The sequence below is a fragment of the Terrapene carolina genome, unplaced genomic scaffold (genome assembly GCF_002925995.2).
Source record: "Terrapene carolina triunguis isolate 2854851 unplaced genomic scaffold, T_m_triunguis-2.0 Scaffold838, whole genome shotgun sequence".
Classification (NCBI taxonomy): Eukaryota; Metazoa; Chordata; order Testudines; family Emydidae; genus Terrapene; species Terrapene triunguis.
The window spans coordinates 11537843-11557927 of record NW_020665189.1 but is presented as its reverse complement, the minus strand read 5'-3'; the positions used below and the strand labels follow the sequence as shown (position 1 = coordinate 11557927).

Below are 20085 nucleotides of genomic sequence, written 5' to 3'. Positions count from 1 at the left end.
CTTCCCTCTCTTCCAATACATACCCACAGTGGTGGTCTCTGTTCAAGACAGATACCAATCTGGATGTAGATGAGAGCCATGAAAACAAACACACAATCCTATGTGCAAGAGTGCCCAGTGCATAAATTGTATTCTGCTCATCCCTGGTACTTCTAACAAGGCTGTTTCTTCTAATGCCAGAATAATTAATACTGAAGAATCATTTGCTATCTATCTGAGTCAAGCAAACTTTTCACAATACTGCAGGTGGCTTCCTAATGTTAGCGAGTTGTTGTGGCATACGTACAGTTGATGCATTCTTAAGAGCAAGTAGAGTCATCAGCCTGCCAGTTCACAGCTAAATGCTTTCAGCATGGCTGCGACCCACATGCTGCAAATTCTGCAAAGCGCCGGGCAGATTAGGTGGATTTCAGCTAGCAGCAATTTCCTGACTGTCATCAACCTTCCAAACATTGGTAAGAACAGTGCATGAAAAACCCAAACTGCCAGCTGCAGTGCAAACATTAGAGCAGAAGCCTGGGAGAATCACCCTGTTAAACTGATGAGGAGATTCTTCACTAAAAACGATAAAATAAAAGCCCCACAGTTATATTCAGCTGTTCATGGAAATTAAAAGTGCTCCTAGAAACAGGCCAATTTATTTTACTGATCTAACTAATTGCTTGGATTCAGAGAACTGAAAAAAGGAGTAATTTTTTACATATTCTTTCCCCTTTATTATATTTAACAAACGATGCATTACAGAAAGTGAACCTTGTTGTTCCTTCACTATTCCAAATAAAGTAGCTTATCTTGTTAGTTCTTCATAGCAAGAAAGACAACAAGCAAACGAAAAACCTAATGAAAGAGGTCAGAAATGCCTTCAAATGTACCATGCTCATCTGTTTCATATTGTTTGGTCACACACTTTTATGCTCTTATATTAAAGGTGTTATTTATTTGTTCCCATAATATAAGAACTAGGGGCCACCAAATGAAATTAATGGGCAGCAGGTTTAAAACGAATAAAAGGAAGTTCTTCTTCACACAGCGCACAGTCAATCAGAGGAACTCCTTGCCTGAGGAGGTTGTGAAGGCTAGGACTATAACAGGGTTTAAAAGAGAACTAGATAAATTCATGGAGGTTAAGTCCATTAATGGCTATTAGCTAGGATGGGAAAGGAATGGTGTCCCTAGCCTCTGTTTGTCCGAGGGTGGAGATGGATGGCAGAAGAGAGATCACTTGATCATTGCCTGTTAGGTTCACTCCCTCTGGGACACCTGGCATTGGTCACTGTCAGTAGACGGTATACTGGGCTGGATGGACCTTTGGTCTGCTCAGTATGGCCATTCTTATGTGTCTGCCAAGAGATGCCATTAAACTTGAAGAAAAGTTTAGCAGAACATGATATTTTGTGGGTTAATTTCACTCAAACTGGTGACAAAATACCACAGTTGCTGACACTCTGAGCAAATATTGATAGATTAGATAAAATAATTAGACAGAAATAAGGAAAGTTCTCTCCACAGTTTGGTGTCTTAGCTTCTGGACTAATCACCTAATGTAAGTGGTTGAAGCAGCACTTCACACCCAGCATTAGAATATACTCTACAGAACCCTAGAAAATATTAAACATGAAACAACCCTGCACTGGCAGGAACTTGGACCAGGAGGACACTAATGCCTTTACTACAATCTCTAGAAGTTCTGAACCCCTTTAACAATCACGAGATTAAGGCATTTGGGATCACATGATCAGCATAATACAGTATAGGCCTTCCATAAGCACCGAGGTTTAGTTGTCTGTTTTTCAAGTACCTGAAATAATGGGTGCAGATTTCTCTCTATTCTCTGACACTTCTGCATGCATTCCCACAAACCTAGTTGCAACTTGCTCAGTTGAGTCAGAGTTCCAGAACATAAAGCTTTTCTCCTGAAAGTTGACCCAGAACTTGCGGGTATAAAAGCCCAATGCTGAATCCTTTACGCTGTACCATATGTTTTCCAGCTAACAGTTCCTTTATTTTGGCTTGGTTATAACATTCTTAGTGAAGTGTCAAATCATGACTCTGTGCAATAGCTTTTTCAGCCCTCAAAAGCCTTTTAACTACCTTTCAGACTGTGAAAATGATTCTTGTTATGAAGAATTATGTTTCCAAAATTATGAGGACAATGGCATAGGTTCAACAGGAATAAGAGCTCTCAAAACAGCAGCAAGGATTGTGGGTAATAGCAGCATTAAATTTCTGATATTTTAGGAAAAACTTGCACTTTTTTTGTACGGTATTTCATATTTCTGCATAACAATTAGGCCAAATAAATCAAGGTAAAAATACTGGCTGCAATTTGTTACTCTAAAATAGATTCAACATTTATTAAATAGATAGTGTTTTAGCCCAGGATGACACCAGATACATCATCACACGGCATGTGATGATGTAAAATATGAATGACATGCCAAACAGTAAGAATAGTCTGTATGCCAGCTGATCTAAACTGATAAATCACTTGTGAGCCTAATTCAGATGGGGAAGGATTTCTCATCTTACACAGTTCTGAAATCTACTCCTTCACAACTGAAGGGCTTAGGCTGCTTTGCTGCATCATACAAAATGTCCCCAGACTGTCTGGATAAGGTCTTCAGAACTCTGGTACAGCCGAATTAAATGTGCAGAAAGTCTACTGGCTCCCAGAATCCTCTTGTATCTTTGGTACTATGTACAATAAACAGACACTAATCCCTCATCCAATCCCCTCTCTGATAGTCAAGCCAGATGTTTCACTGGATGAACCAAAAAATAATTTACTTCAGAAAGTCCATGTGACAGCTGAAACAGAGTAGAAACAGGAAAATATTCTAAACTTATCCACAATTTCCAGTCTTGTGTATGAAACTTGTATTTTATTAACAGTTACCTAATAAAGGCAAAATAATACTCTAGTTATACAGGTTGTAAATCTAAAATAAAACCTAGCGGTTTTCAAATGTTTGCTTAACACTGAGACAGTGGAGCCCCTTCCTGTCAATCTTTTCTGCTTCCACGTTTTCCCTACAACAACATTATCTCACACATAAAAAGTAATATTAGGATAGTATTATGGAGGCAAGAGAATAACAAGCCTTCTAACATGAATATAGCGGCTGCATTGTTACCACTTCTTTTTGTATCTGTGTTGCTTACTTATCCTTAGGTTAAGGACTTTGCATTTACTTCTGTGCATCTTAAAGACTTATATGGACCCCAGTACTGTAGTATCTGGGCACCTCACAGCGTCTAATGTATTTATCCTCCCAACACCCCATTACACAGGGACGTGCTTTTATTCCTATTGCACAGATGGGAAACTAAGGCCATGTCTACACTTACAAGCTTACAGTGGCAAAGGTGTAACGATACAGCTGTAAGATGCCACTGTAAGATCGTAGTGTAGCCACATTATGCCGACGGGCGAGAGCTCTCCCATCGACATAATAAATCTAACTCAACGAGCAGCGGTAGCTATGTCGGCAGAAAGCGTCTCCCACCGACAAAGCACTGTGCACATGAACACTTATGCTGGCAAAATTTATGTTGCTCAGGGGGATGTTTTTTCACACCCCTGTGCAACAAAAGTTTTGCTGATATAAACGCTAGTGTAGACATGGCCTAAGACACAGAGAGACTAAGTGACTTGCTGAAGGTTACACAGAATGGGAATTAAAACCAGGTCTCCAGAGTCCCTCTATCTCCACACTTGATGGTTGCAGACCTTCACTTCTCTAAATCAATGTGCACTTTGGTTTGATCCTCTTATGTGTTCAGTGTAGTTCCAAAATAGGATCATGGTTGAATTTATACCAAACATCCACCCAAACACATGAAAAGAGCCTGCAGGGATGTGTTTGTTTTGGTGAGCATTTTTTTTAAAGTGCAGCAAATAAGTTTCTGGAAACTCCAAGGGAACTCTGAACTCTGCTACAACTATTGTAGCAGAAAGCTTCATAGCTTGAAGACTGACAGGAGGATTCACCACTGTAACAAAAACAACTCCATAAACTACCCAGAAGCATGGACAATCAGTGACCGACAGACCAAAGACTGAGAGCAACGTTATGTGGCAGAACAAAGTGTCATGGGAAAGAATGGAGGCACTTCAGGGTAAAGTCAATGCTCTTTATCAAATTATATTTATTCTCCCTGATTCTGGGCTCAAAGGGAGTTGAGGGAGGGGCCGGAGCGCCCCTTTTTCTGTGTATTCCCTGGATTTTCTTTCAAGAAGAAAAACATCCTTACCGCAAAGACTGATTCCAGACATGGCTGGAGAGCAAACTTCTGCTGAACACATGGGTTAGGAGAAACCAGCTACTTAATTTCCTTTTTACAGGACATGCTGGCAATGGAAGGAGCTTGGGGCCTTATACTGGATAAGCTCTTCTCCCTCTTGGTTTGTGCAAAAGAAATCACTGCCAAGACAGGAAGTGCTGTTCTAAGGAGCTGGGATGTTATAATCAGTTTGAGTCTGAGCACTAAGAGATTTCTTGTTTGAAAAAGATATTTTATTTTTTTAAGAAAAAGTCTGGTGACCCTGTAGGGCATGGGCCACTAGTCACGTTTAAGAGATTGGATTTTGTATAGTGTGTGCATCTGCTGCTGTAATTAGCATCATTATGTTTAGAAACTACTGCACACCTATTTTCTTCTATTCTACTGTAACTATGGTGGGCAGAGTACCCTGCCTCACCACTGGCAAAATGGTACCATTTTGAGGCCTCGTACCACTCAACTAATTACAGGAGAGTTTGGATTGGGTAAGCTACTATATAAGGGGCATCCACTGGTCAGTTGTTAGAAAAACATTCTTGACAGCTTTGCAGATAGGCACTTTCACTCTCCTGGAAGCAGAGAGCACCACAAGTGCACTCAGCTAAGAAGGAGCAGACAATGGGGGCTATGGAAGAAAAGGAAAAGAATTCAAACAGTGTTTATTTTTTAATGGGCACAAAGTTGCCTACTTTCATTTCTGCATTAAATTAAATTATAAATTAATGGAGATATACTATCTCCTAGAACTGGAAGGGACCTTGAAAGGTCATCGACTCCAGCCCCCTGCCTTCACTAGCAGGACCAAGTACTGATTTTGCCCCAGATCCCTAAGTGGCCCCCTCAAGGATTGAACTCACAACCCTGGGTTTAGCAGGCCAATGCTCAAACCACTGAGCTATCCCTCCCCCCATTAGTAGGGGTATGTCTAGACATACCCTACTAAGAGACATTAGTATGTCTCCTTCCTTTATCATGGTTTTAACTCTGAAAGCTACAAGACCAGCTGTACCATATGCAGATTTAATCTCAATGTTGGCAAACATTCTTATCAGATAACAACCTAATCACATTCAATATAAAGATAAGAAAAATTACTCAGCTAAGACAATGCACTGTAGATAAAGCGACCATTCAGAAAATGGAGCTGAATAATGTCACTGGGTCATCAGGGCTCCAAAAATGATGGACCACTTAAAAAAAATAAAAGAGTGAATTCTACCTTGTTCCCTCTTGTTCTGATCCATTTGGTAGTGCCATAGGATGGGGACTGGCCCTTTAAGGGGAGTTGGCTTCAGCCCCACTTATGCCTAGTTATCTGCCTCCCAGTTGATGGGCCTGGGCTGGTGTCTGGCTCAGGTGACCATGCATCAGATATTAATAGCCTAGGGGTAGGGCTTCCGATAAGAGGGAACCAGCTTCATCATGGAGGAAGACCAGATGCAAGGAAAGACCTGAGGGAAATCTTTCTAAAGATGCCCAGATTCTGGAGTGGGCCTGGTGGAGCTTCCCAGCTCAGAGAGAGCTAGAACCTGATGCACAGAAACAAGAATAAGGAGAAGATACATCAGCAGGGAGGTACCTGCAAGGGAGCCAGAAGAGACCCATGGGCAGGGAGTACCAGGGAACCAGCACTCCCTACCAACCAGACGGAAAGGCCTGACTGCAGTGACCTGCGGAGAATGGCAGGAGCAAAACCTTAAGAGAGAGTTTAGAGCCCATGAAGTGTATAATGGACTAGTGAGTCTCCAGGAGAAGGCCAGGAATTTCTAGTTTTGAATTTGAATACTTTTGTGTAAATAATCCAGTTCCTGCAAGGGGATAGCAATTAGAGCACCAGCTGTAGTGGTTAGTTTGGCTATAGATGGAGGCAAACTGAGGCAGAGGCAGTGTCCAACACTGGATGAGGAAAGACCCTGCTATAGGCAACTTCCCTCCTTTTATCCTCCTTTTGATGCTTCTGGCCAAAACTATCCCTATCTCCTTGATGAACTACTTCTGCGTTAGGCCTCACCTATACTGTACCTGAACTGGTCTGGAACAGTTTTAAACCAATTGAGGCTCATTCGGTTTAAACAGAGTTTTGGATGACAAGCCAAAGAATACCCAGTCCCCTTACTGGTTCTGGGGGAAGTCAAAGTGTTATTGATGCATTCCAGCATGGTTTTGATTCTGGCTTCCTTCCTGTACCCCAGTGTGCCACCCCAGCCACTGAGGCCAACTTGTGGGCTTGTGTCAATTCTACCTAAACTTGAATGCCTTTGAGCTTGGCAGGGCATTAGCACTGGAGGTGCCTTGACTGAAAGTCACTTCTATCTGTTTGCCTAGAGCACAAGCCCGTTGAGCAGTGCTAGTCTAGTACTGTGCCAAATTACATTATTCAGTGAACATCCCTTTTTTTCACTGAATCATTTGCTAACACTTTTGTGGGATTTGACAAGATCCATAGCAGGTTGACTGGCAACAGAATACTCAAATCCACAAGTTACTCAATAAATACTGGTAACAGTATCTATCTTTGGCATTCTACCATGTGTGTTTAGGACACAGGATAAAGCCCATCTTTTAGGTATTCTGCCTCAAGGGCTTAGTACAGCCTGACCCCAGATGCACAGTACCTTCCCTCTTAACTTGTGTATATTTAATTTTAAACATTAACTTTAATAAAAATTTTAACGCTGATAAGTCTTTCTATATTTGCATTGATCAAAACGTTACACAGGTTATTTACTAATGCTATTCGGCATCCAGAAAATGCAGTGATGGCAGCATTTGTAAAGTGCATAAACTCTGTTTAAGCCAACTCCGTAATGGTTACGCTAGTGGTCTCTAATTCAAATTAATCTGAATTGTCTTAAAACCATATTTCATATTAACTCAGGTAATGCCTTTCCAAAGCTTTAGACTCCTCTTCCTACTAGGACTTCTTCCCAACACTTTGTCTTTGGTTCATTTTCTTTATGCAGCAAATGACTTTGTATTGCTCCGTCTTTCCTATTACAAGCTTCAGTGTTTTAAAACAGAACTTAAATAGAACTAGTGGTATGAGCTGGCTAAAATACAGCAATATTCAAACAACTGGAGACCGTGAACAGTTTCGATTTTCAAAAAAGAAAATATTAGTTATTGAGATTCTGTTTTCCCCCTTTTGTTTCTCTGGTAAGTAATATTTTAGTCCATGTACCTTGTTGATAAAATAGTACATACAGGTCAAAAATATGAACATTTTCTTGATTGGTTGAGGTCTTTCATTATGTAATTTGCAAAAAGGAAAACAGAATCTGAATGCTGCTGAGAAAATGGAAGAGGGCGCTGGTGTAGAAAAGCTTTTTCCCCCAAGATCTTTATAAAAGCACCACAGAAAAGTGACCTTGAGCTGTGGTGTGTTTTTGGACACCAAGATAAGGCAGGCAATAAGCCTACATAACCACATACAACACAGTTACAGAAAGAATACACTCATTCAATGGCTTTGGAGAAGTAAACAAATAAGTAACCTTCAGGGTACTCATCTATAAAGGAACTTATTAGAGTTGTGTAAACTGTTCCCTCTTCAAGTCTGCAGGATCAATTTCTCATTTACGAAAGATTAGGTTCTTCACACTAGTTGATGACTGTGCACAGAAACAAAGCATCACCAGCCACCACTTACTCTATTTTTTTTACATTCAGATTCTCCCCAAACAGCTCATTCAGCCTTACTTACAACGAGGTGAGAGATTTCAAGCCATGGAATGCGTCAGGAGCAATGTCAGATATTTGATTCTTGCTGATGTCTCTGTAAAGATACGGGGGGGGGGGAATGAAAGGTTACTTGTAAATAGGAATTTGTTGAAAAAAGGTAGGTTTTTTTTCAGTGTTATAAGCACTTTATTACTTATTTCATTATTATTGTTATTTATTTGTATTACCCTAGCATACTCACCATGATCACATTGTGATAGGCATTGTACAAACACAGAACAAGAAGATGGTTCCTGATCCAAAGAGCTTACAACTGCAGTTTAAGATAAGGGACAACAGACGGACACAGACAGATGGGGGAATTCAAGAAAACAATGCGACAATATTGGTCAGCATGATAGGCCATGTTATCAGCGCAACAGTACTCTAAGTGTTGTCAAGCTTTTAGCAGGCATCATGGCAAAGGAGAGTTTTAAGGAGGAATTTAACAATTAGGTGGCTTTGAGGATGTTTACGGAGAGCACCTCCCAAGCAGGAGGGGCAGCATGGAAAAAAGCACAAAGATGCTTGTTTGAAAATTTAACAAGTGGGGAACTGAGGCTGGTATCATTAGCTAACCAGAGGCAGGTGTCGATATTTCCAGACTGAGATGATAGGTAGGATGGCAATAGGCCATGAAAGGCTATGAAAGTGGAGACAAGTAGTTTATGTCTGATGCAGTAGAGAAGGGGGCACAGTGGAGGGATACAAAGAGAGGGATGACATAGTCAAAGCAATGGGCTAGGAAAATGAGCTCTACGGTAGCATGCTGAATGGATAGGAGCAGGACAAGACTGTATTTGTCAAGGCTAGAGAAAAAGATGTTGTGGTAATCAAGATGCAAGATAGTGACAGCCTGGGCAAGAATTTTAGCTTCATAAACAAAACAAAATGTGTTAGCCCTGTTTAGGGTTAATCATGGGTTAGAGTATATAACCATCCTAAGAAATGTGAGTACTGTGTTAATAGATAAGTCTTTCCTGTGCCAGATCTTTGTTTGGCAGCGGAGTATGCTTGTATGGGGGAATAGATCAGCCATTTCTCTGATTTTAAAGACCAGCATTAGTGCCACTCAGAACTGGTGGGCAGTAATATATTGTGCACTGATGTAAGGTTCTTAATGAACATTCTTGCCCGTTGCGGATGAGCAGAGCACATTCTACTGCACCCCTCATCCGAGGGGAACTCTGCTGGGCATTTAAACCTAGATTATGACCTTATTCTGCCACCAGTGTGGTGTAAAGGGGCCATAAATCACTACAGAATCTGGTCAAGGCATTAAGTTTCAGTAAGGTCCCCTTCCCACTCCCATTACAGCTGTGCTGGGGCATCTAGTCACAACATGCTTTCACTGTTTCAACAGGAGTTTTGAAAATGCTAAAGACCCAGTCCATCCTTTATTACAGGTAGGATAGGAACATGTTGTGCTGGGTGTCCCAACATGGCTATGACGTCAAATCATCTTCTCTAAGGTACTTAGTACATGCAGAACTTTAAACATATAAACTGTCCCATTGTCTTCCTTTGGAATGGTACCTGCTTATGTCAACACTGACTCTGTTCCATGATTGTTCAGGCTAGTACAATCAGACACACGTAGTATTTCACATACTACATTTCCATTGTCACTCCATTTCTGCTAGAAGACATGTTCAGAACAGTGGATGGGCTTATGCAATAAACCTCATTTGAGTAGCAGCATCCTAACATCTCTTTAGGAATCTACAAGGAATAAGATTTTCTCACAAAGCTCTTAACAAAGTGATTGATCTAATAATGTTTCCTTCTATAGCGTTTTGCTTCACTTTTGTCCACTGGAGTTTCATTTTTGTGGTTTTTCTTTAGCTACACTCACTACAGTCAAGTCTGTGGTGAGTATAGCTAAAGAAGAACCCCTTTCATGCCCTCTGAAATCTGTTTAGGAAATCAGTTAACATTGACTGCACTTTGTGTCTAGACAGTAAGATGCAAATAGCAGCCTTCATAGAAATAGCCAAATTTCTTGGCACAGTGTTTATAGTATGGCATCTATTCAGGAATATTTTTCAACCCATTACAATGGAGTAGAGCAATGTGATAGATCAGAACCCTAACATCTGAAAGGGGAACCTTAGTTTTGGAATCAAACATCTCAGTGCAGCCTGTTTCTGTATATGTCACATTTTGATTGAAACAAAAGATTTTGTCCCTCCACCCCCTCTCCAATTTAGGATGTTAATCTGGGTATAACTAATGGTGCCTGAACTTGCATAAATATCATGCTGGGAGATGACATTCACCCACCTCTTGCGGATGTGGTATGATCAGCATTAGAAGATAATTAGACACATTATTTCCTTTCCATTAGAGCCAAGGCTCCAGTGCTGTTGCTTAGATAGCGAGGCTGAATCTCCTCCTGCCTTTTTTGAGGCACAAGGATTCAATTAAGATTTTGCTTTTCTTTTTGTTTCCTTTCTATGGCCTGCTGCTTTGTGGTAAGTTCATTCCACTCTAGTGCTTGATTTACATCAGGAAAGAGCGGATACACGCTTTCCTAACCTTTCATTACTAAGTCAGTTTAGGTCACAGAGCACAAACTTCCATAGTTTTGGATATCACTAGAATCACTGAGTGGAACTGCAGCTCTTTAGCTGGGAATTTAATAGACTGATCAGGATTCCATCCAGGCAGAGAACTCATTAACCATCTCAAAGTCTCATCTCCTTATGCCCATGACAACACAGAAATGATTTCGTTTTTGAAAAGTCTGGTAAACACACTCTTGAGCAGTGGTGGGCAACCTGCAACCTGTGGGCCACACGTGGCCCGTCAGGGTAATCTGCTGGCAGGCTGCGAGACAGCTTCCATTGGCCGGGAACGGCAAACTGCAGCCACTGGGAGTTGCGGGCGGCCATGCCTGCGGATGGTTAATGTAAACACTGTCTCACGGCCTGCCAGCAGATTACCCTGACGGGCCACGTGGGTTGCCCACCACTGCTCTTGAGGGTGACTGCACGCAGATGCTGTGTAGGAGTGCAAATCGCTTCTATCTCTGCAGCAGGGAAGAAGGCGTATCTTGTGCTTCTTGTATAGCATATGAAGATGATTTAAGTTTCTTTACTGCCCTCTGTAAGAGCTTTTGAGACAAACTACTGAATAATGTTTAGAGCTGGTTGAAAAATGAAAAACAAACAAACCCACAATTCATAAAAGAATTTGAGGAACAGTCATATTGCAACATTAGTTGGATGGTTGTGAAACTTTGTGACCTGTTTATTGCTAAGATGAAAGGTGTTAACGTTAAATATCAGAAAGAAGTGCAGTTATATTGTTATAGCCACACCTTTCTGGGGGCTGGAGTCCTCAGTCTTGTGCCCAAAATGCACCTGAGAAGCACAAGTAAAATAGTAGGAGATGGCTTAGTGATGTTTCTATAAATTTTTAAATCCCTAGACTATGCAATCATATATTTGTCTACTAGAAGGGTGAAATCTTCCTTCTGAGCTAGATAAATTGAGTTGCAGTAGTTAACCATGTGTGGAGGCAGGAATAACTGTAGTGAGGTCCATGACAGATGAAAGGTTGCAACCAAGAGAAGATGGCATAAGTTCTCTTGGATACTGCTGCTACCTGAACATCCAGTGGCAGTTAAGCATCCACTCTAAATAGTGAGTTTTAACTAAAGCAAGCATAACTTCTCAACCCAGGGAACAGCTATAACTTCTTCCCTCTCCTCAGGATGTTGCCCTCATCCCACCTGTCTCATTTAGTTGGAGCCTCAGCTAACCAGCTCTAACTCAAGGTCTAAGCTCAGCCACACACTGGGAAACAAAAACTTCACCATCTTTTAGGAAACTGAGCTAAGTACCATCAAAATATTGAAATAACATCCTAACATCCTCACATGTAGACTGAACAGCAGAAGTAGTAGGATACAACCTTCTGGTACTCCACAGCATTGGCATAATATCACCCTCTGATTGCTTTCAGAGAAAAAATGGAGGAACTTTTGTTCTCCTTGGTATACTCCTGTTAGGGCCCCCAGACACGTTATTAATCCCTCTGATATCAAAGGCTCCTGCCATTTCTAAAGAATCAGCATGAACAAGTGCGCTTTTCCCCACACTAGAAGGTCATCAGCCAATGAAGCCAGCACAGTCTCCATGTCATACCATAATTAGGTCTAACAGCAGAGAGAAAGGAGCTAAGAAAATCTGAAGACTTCTGATGATGCCAGAGCTGTCTAATTATAATCTTCTCAACACTATCTCCCAAAATATTAAGATTAGAGACAACATGGTGAGCCTTTTAGTATTAAGAGCGAGTTTCTTGACCACAATTCATGCTTGCATTAGTAATACTAGCATCTTGCAGTCCCAAAGGGAGATGGCAATAACCACCAATAGTAATGGAACAAATAGATCTCCACTAGATTTCACAAACCCTGATGAGCACTGGTCCAGATTACAGATCCTCACCGTCCCACAACAATTCTGAACCTCACTAAGGAGACAGAGAAATGTCACATTTATCCTGCCACACACTGACAAGGACATCTCTTGATTTCCATAGACGCCATCTCTTCAGTGTCAATAAAGTGTCTGAAGCACTTGGGGATTTCCTTGCTAAAAGTGGATAAATAATGTAAAATTAACATCTGGCATAAAGGTTTACTGTTTCACTATCATGGCAGGAATAGTAATAAGGCTGTGTAGAATCAGAACTGCAATAAAGGCTGTCTTTCCCATATCTACATGTATATACATTTTTAAATTGCAAAAACCTATTTTTAATAAGAACATAAGAACATAAGAATGGCCATACTGGGTCAGACCAAAGGTCCATCCAGCCCAGTATCCTGTCTACAGACAGTGACCAATGCCAGGTGTCCCAGAGGGAGTGAACCTAACAGGCAATGATCAAGTGATCTCTCTCCTGCGATCCATCTCCACCGTCTGACAAACAGAGGCTAGGGACACCATTCCTTTCCCATCCTGGCTAATAGCCATTAATGGACTTAGCCTCCATGAATTTATCTAGTTCTCTTTTAAACCCTTTTATAGTCCTAGCCTTCACAACCTCCTCAGGCAAGGAGTTCCACAGGCTGACTGTGCACTGTGTGAAGAAGAACTTCCTTTTATTTGTTTTAAACCTGCTGCCCATTAATTTCATTTGGTGGCCCCTAGTTCTTATATTATGGGAACAAGTAAATAACTTTTCCTTAGTCACTTTCTCCACACCACTCATGATTTTATATACCTCTATCATATCCCCCCTTAGTCTCCTCTTTTCCAAGCTGAAAAGTCCTAGCCTCTTTAATCACTCCTCATATGGGACCTGTTCCAATCTACTAATCATTTTAGTTGCTCTTCTCTGAATGTTTTCTAATGCCAGGATACCGTTTTTGAGATGAGGCGACCACATCTGTACGCAGTATTCAAGATGTGGGCATACCATGGATTTATATAAGGGCAATAAGATATTCTCCGTCTTATTCTCTATCCTTTTTTTAATGATTCCTAACATCCTGTTTGCTTTTTTGACTGCCGCTGCACACTGCATGGACATCTTCAGAGAACTATCCAAGATGACTCCTAGATCTCTTTCCTGATTAGTTGTAGCTAAATTAGCCCCCATCATATTGTATGTACAGTTGGGGTTATTTTTTCCAATGTGCATTACTTTACATTTATCCACATTAAATTTCATTTGCCATTTTGTTGCCCAATCACTTAGTTTTGTGAGATCTTTTTGAAGTTCTTCACAGTCTGCTTTGGTCTTAACTATCTTGAGCAGTTTAGTATCATCTGCAAACTTTGCCACCTCACTCTTTACCCCTTTCTCCAGATCATTTATGAATAAGTTGAATAGGATTGGTCGTAGGTCTGACCCTTGGGGAACACCAGATACCCCTCTCTATTCTGAAAATTTACCGTTTATTCCTACCCTTTGTTCCCTGTCTTTTAACCAGTTCTCAATCCATGAAAGGATCTTCCCTCTTATCCCATGACAACTTAATTTACGTAAGAGCCTCTGGGACCTTGTCAAAGGCTTTCTGGAAAGCTAAGTACACATGTCCACATGTTTGTTGACCCCTTCAAATAACTCTAATAGACATAACATAAGACATGTTTTCCCTTTACAGAAACCATGTTGACTTTTGCCCAACAATTTATGTTCTTCTATGTGTCTGACAATTTTATTCTTTACTATTGTTTCAGTTAATTTGCCCGGTATTGATGTTAGACTTACCATCTGTAATTGCCGGGATCACCTCTAGAGCGCCTTTTAAATATTGGCGTTACATTAGCTATCTTCCAGTCATTGGGTACAGAAGCTGATTTAATGGACAGGTTACAAACCATAGTTAATAGTTCCGAAATTTCACATTTGAGTTCTTTCAGAACTCTTGGGTGAATGCCATCTGGTCCCGGTGGCTTGTTACTGTTAAGTTTATCAATTAATTCCCAAACCTCCTCTAGTGACACTTCAATCTGTGACAATTCCTCAGATTTGTCACCTACAAAGAACGTCTCAAGTTTGGGAGTCTCCCTAACATGCTCAGCCGTGAAGACTGAAGCAAAGAATTCATTTAGTTTCTCCTCAATGACTTTATCGTCTTTAAGTGCTCCTTTTGTATCTCGATCATCCAGGGGCCCCACTGGTTGTTTAGCAGGCTTCCTGCTTCTGATGTACTTAAAAAACATTTTGTTATTACCTTTTGAGATTTTGGCTAGCTGTTCTTCAAACTCCTTTTTGGCGTTTCTTATTAAATTTTTACATTTCATTTGGCAGTGTTTATGCTCCTTTCTATTTACCTCACTAGGATCTGACTTCCACTTTTTAAAAGATGCCTTTTCATCTCCCACTGCTTCTTTTACATGGCTCTTTTTTAGTTCGTTTACTGTGTTTTTTAATTTGGGGTACACATTTAAGTTGGGCCTCTATTATGGTGACTTTGAAAAGTGTCCATACAGCTTGCAGGGATTTCACTCTAGTCACTGTACCTTTTAATGTCTGTTTAACGAACCTCCTCATTTTTGCATAGTTTCCCCTTTCTGAAATTAAATGCCACAGTGTTGGGCTGTTGAGGTGTTCTTCCCACCAAGGAATGTTAAATGTTATTATATTATGGTCACTATTTCCTAGTGGTCCAGTTATAGTTATCTCTTGGACCAGATCCTGTGCTCCACTCAGGACTAAATAATACTTCTTAACAGTATTTTCAAGAATAATCTCAAAGCCTATGCCAACAGTGCTTCAAAAGCCTATTAATGTAACTTGCTAATGGAATTCTTGCACACAAAATCTTTAGCGTTATCCTTTTCATAATAAGCATCACACTGGGTCCTGAATGATTAGGAAAAAAAGCATCATTTTCTATATCTTGACAGTTGGAAGGCACCAATCATGAAAACAGAAATAACAATAAAGGATCATCAAGTTTTAATATTACTAATACCTCAGAAAAAAAATAGTAACAAAATAGTAACAAATAATGACTGTCATTTTTCACAAAAATTACTGACTTGTGCGCTAATACAGTAGAGCTTTAAAAATACATACAGCTATACTGAAAGTGAGAGAGAAGAACAGAGAAACTATGAGATTGATGACTTGATCTTTTAAATATTGGGATCCGAATTTACAATTCCTCGACTCTGGGAACTTGATGACTCTGGATTGGTGGTGCAGTAACTTCACCCAACAGCCACTGTTCAACATAGGATCATTCAAAGAGCATTAACTATTTGGTATTTCAGTTCTTATGTGAAACAATTTGACAGGATCAATCTTACTCGTATCGAGCAGTTGTTCACATAAAAAACTCCACTGTCCATGGTGCCTTCATGAGCAGCCTCAGCAAGGGGCCATGGAGACTGAATTAGTCCTCATCCCCCGAGGTGTCTGGTGCAGAGGAGTGTTGAGGCACATTGATGGGATGGCAAGGCAGTTTAGGAGAAGCTTGTTTTACCATGATTTTGGGTTGTAGTACTACTGCCAGAATCAGACAACAATTTTCAGTGCTGTGTCAGTCCAGCATCTCTCATATGAGCCTCAACTTCACTTCTGGTGAAAAATATATATATCTCCAAATTCTGTTATTTTACTATTGATGTAAATCCAGGGTAGCTATATTGAACATAATAGATTAGGCTTCTTTTAGATTTATACAGGTGACTGAAAAAAAATAGCCTACTATATTTGTTTTGAAACCAAACCTAATTTGGGTACTTAAGAAAACAAGGGCATACAATATATTGTTACAAACATTCAAACGCCTCTTGTAAGAACCATCTCTCCCGCCTAATCAGTGGCAACTAAATTAAAGTGATGCATATAGATAGGGTGACCATATTTCCCTATGCTGAATACGAGACACGTGGTAAAATTACTCGTATGCAAGCGAGTTCAGCGGCAATCGACTAGAACTAGCACCATGCACTACAAACACTCAAATTAACACCTGGTTGACTGAGCCTCTGTTAAAAAGAAATACTATGTAGTTGGATTCTTTTTATTTACCTTATCTTTAAGGCTTCAGGGTTCACACGGGGAGGGGTCATATACACACCCCGCACACACATGGGGAGAGGTGACACACCCACACTCCCGTACACCTCTCTCACACGGGGGGGTGACCGACCAACCCAACCTTCCTTGCCCGGCGCTCTCCACCCTCCATGCCTGGCTAGGCCCCCGGGATGGACCCACCTCTCTTAGTACCTGGCTCCGCATCTTCCCAAGGCAACATGTGGGGAGGGGGCATGAAGGGTCACATGCCCCCCTCCAGATTTCTGCCAGGCTCGCACCAGAATGTAGCCAGCGGCAGCCTTTTGGCACTGTGTCGGAAGGAAGGGACAGGAGCTGCTTCCAGCCACAGGGGAAGGTGGGGGATGGATGATCTGGCCTGTGTCTTTGCAGAGCTCATCTCTTTCCCCCTAACCTCCCGTCACTGTGATTGGAAGCAGCTTGTCCCTTCCTGCCCACACAATGTCGAAAGGCAGCTAACACCTCCAGGCTGCTGCTGGCCACTGACATAACCCAGCCGCTTCCTGTCCCCCAGCTACAGCTTGGGCAGGAAGGGGTTAAGGCCTAAGGATGCATTGTGCACCAGGGCCCAGGGAACCTGACTGCAGGGGCTTCAGTGAACCTGGCCAGAGAGGTGGCTCAGCAGGGGAGGGTGCCTAGGAGATGGAGCAGCCCCACACTCCCTGGGGGCAGGACCCAGGGTGGCGGGGGGCAGATGAAGAGTGTGCTAAGCCCTTGCCTGGGGGGCTGCTGTGGAGCCTGCAGGGTTGGGGCGCGAACAGGCTGGAAATCACTCCCCCCCTCCAGAGCTCAGCTGAGGGGCAGAGAGGCTTCCCCGTGCCAGCGCTGTGTGTGGCTCTGGCACACACAGGGCTCAGCTCCTCCTGGTCAGTGCCTGGGCCGGAGGGTCTTGGGCTTTCCCGGGGCGCCGACCCAGCCAGAGATAATAGGGGAAGGAAGGAGCCTGCTGGCCAGGCTGTTGGTGAGCTGAACACCCCAGTCAGGGGCTGGTTCTCTGCACAGCGCTGGGAATAGGACGTGCCCTGCCGGGGAGATATGGAGGAGCAGCGGGGCTGTGGGAGGGTGAAGGGGCAAAGCAGGGAGAGGACAGCGAGAGGGGGAGCACGTAAAGGGCTGATGGGTGGGCAGCAGAGGCGACACATAACCAGCCTCAGCCTGACGCCTGCCTGCACTCACCAGCCACCGCAGCTCGCAGCGCGCAGCCAGTGCTGGCTGGAAACAGGACGGAGAGTGGGGCCCTGCTGGCCAAGAGCCGGTACGCAGCAGGGGGCTGCGCTGATGGACCAGCAGGAGGATCAGCCAGCCCCATGTGCTGCAGCTTTGCCCCACCTCCAGCCTTGCACACCCATCCCCATCATCAGCTACTGGACCCCACACTCACCGCTGGTGGGTGGGCGGCTGGCGAGCAGGGATCCGGCCAGCAGCAGGACCTGCCAGTACTGATGGGGGGAGACAGAAAATATGGGACAATTTGCCCGTTTTTAAAAAAAAGTTGGGACACCTGCAGGAGGGCTTAAAAACAGGACTGTCCCTTTAAAAACGGGACGTCTGGTCACCCTACAAATAGACATCTGAATGCAGAAGAGAAAATAAGTATAACTCAAAATCTTCTCTGTGGAAAGGAATTCAATGTGTAGAAAGAAATAAAGGGGGCATCAATTAATTACCTCATATGTTACACAATAGAGAAGTGAATCTGCATGTTATTAAGGATTTCGTGCACTGTTAAGCATCCTGGGCCAATTCCATGCTGCTTTATACTTTGAAAAAGAGTTTATCTATACAATCCTCAGTAGTTTCAACATTTGAAAAATAAAGAAGATAAAATTCAAAATAGTACAAGCTACAAGTATAATCTTCCATTTTAGTCTTATTTTTAAACTTACATTCTCTTAAGTTTCTTGTACTGGGAAAAAGCTCCAGGGGGAACTGTTTTGATGGAATTCTGTTCCAAGCGTCTAAAAACAAACAGAGTAACATAAACATTAAATATAAGATTGTAACGCAGGAATAACATTAAATGTTATAACTTCTTTTTGTACAAATATATAAAACTATATTTGAAACAGATTTTCTTTTGAAAGCCACTAAAATTCAGCAAATGGCTTTTTTAGGAAACAAATTCATCTTCCTGACTAATCAAATTTCTACCAAAACTAGTTGGGTTTTCCTTTTTTTTGGACAACTCCCAATATAGTCACTTATCTTAAGATAGAATTTGGTCTGCAATGTCAGATCACTAGACCATGTTCTCTCATGGATAAGTAGATCTGTTTGTAAAGCATGGGGGTAAAAGCAAGAAACTCTTAAATTCTAGACCTGGCTCTGTCATTAACCAACTGTGTCACTTTTTTAGACAAGGCCTTAAAATAACTTCTGTATCAGTTTTACCATTTGTAATTTGGGGATAATAATGCTTTATTATCTACCTCACACAGGTTTTGCAAGGATTAGTATATATTTGTGATATACTTTGAAAAAAGAAAATTCTATATACAAAGCATAAGGTTTTTTGCCTCTTCTGATGCCACTCAAGAAATAAAAGGAGAGGTCCCAAGAGATTAAACAAAACACCTTTTTCACTACCTCAGAATACTAGGGTCTATTTTTTTAATGCCATATACAGAGAGGCATCCCATATAAAACACTATGGATGAGATTAACTGTAAAATAAAACACAAAAAATTGCAAGATTGATTTAGGAATATAAAACTTAAATAAGCTTTTAAAATATTTTTTCATAAAAAAGTTTCTAAGTAGACATTTTAAAAGGTTCCCATAATCCTCAAGAATAGGCCGTGTGATCTCCCTGGTTAATAATAAAAGTGAATCCCAATAAGCTAAACTCAAAATACTAAATTTATCATGTTATCAAAAATTCTTGTATCCAAATCTGACATTGGCATTGAAATCTACTAAGCCTCTATTTTACAAAAAGAACTTCATAAAATCCTGAGTTTTAACTGTGTTAGCATGGTCACCAATCACTCTTGTTGGAAATGATAGAGGGTTGAAATACAAAAGCACCTCACCGATCCCAAAGGGGCCAAGGCAACCCAACACACTCCTTTCTTTAAAAGCAATCGTGGTGATAGGTACTTAAGAAAACAACTCCCTGAGATGACATGGAGTTAATCAGCATTGATTACTGCTGCAACCACATGGAAGAGAGAAACAAAAACGTGAAAGTATGAGTATGGAGATAAAATGCAGTGCAGCAAGAAGGTGAAGCATGTGTGTCTTAAAGGACTGCAGGAGAATGAAGAGGGAGCTTATGAAGCCTATAGCTCTTTGCTTCAGAGAATATCCTCCAAATGATCTGTGCCTGCAATGAGTAAACAAAAATCCCACTTCCCCCAATACATTTTCACTATTTTGGCTGTCTTACAGGAAACAGTTTAGTGGAACTGAAGAGCAAGTAAAACAATGCTTATGTAGTCATTGCCATTAAGCGTTACTGTTACCATTCCTATTTTGTGGATCCATTATCTGATTTAATTATCTCAATTATTTTGTGATTTGAGTCTCTCTACAAGATTTCCCTCCCAG

At 41.5% G+C, this 20085-nt stretch overlaps 1 protein-coding gene across 1 annotated transcript in view; it reads right to left on the bottom strand.

Annotated features, from left to right (window-relative positions):
* The window catches only part of SLIT3 (slit guidance ligand 3), a 760437-nt gene that overhangs the window by 232528 nt on the left and 507824 nt on the right, over nt 1-20085 (bottom strand). The window contains exons 10-11 of the mRNA XM_026660830.2: nt 18423-18494; nt 7988-8059 (exon numbers count right to left, since the gene is read on the bottom strand). Coding sequence (XP_026516615.1) covers nt 7988-8059; nt 18423-18494 — 144 coding nt within the window. The remainder of the gene's footprint in view (nt 1-7987; nt 8060-18422; nt 18495-20085) is intronic.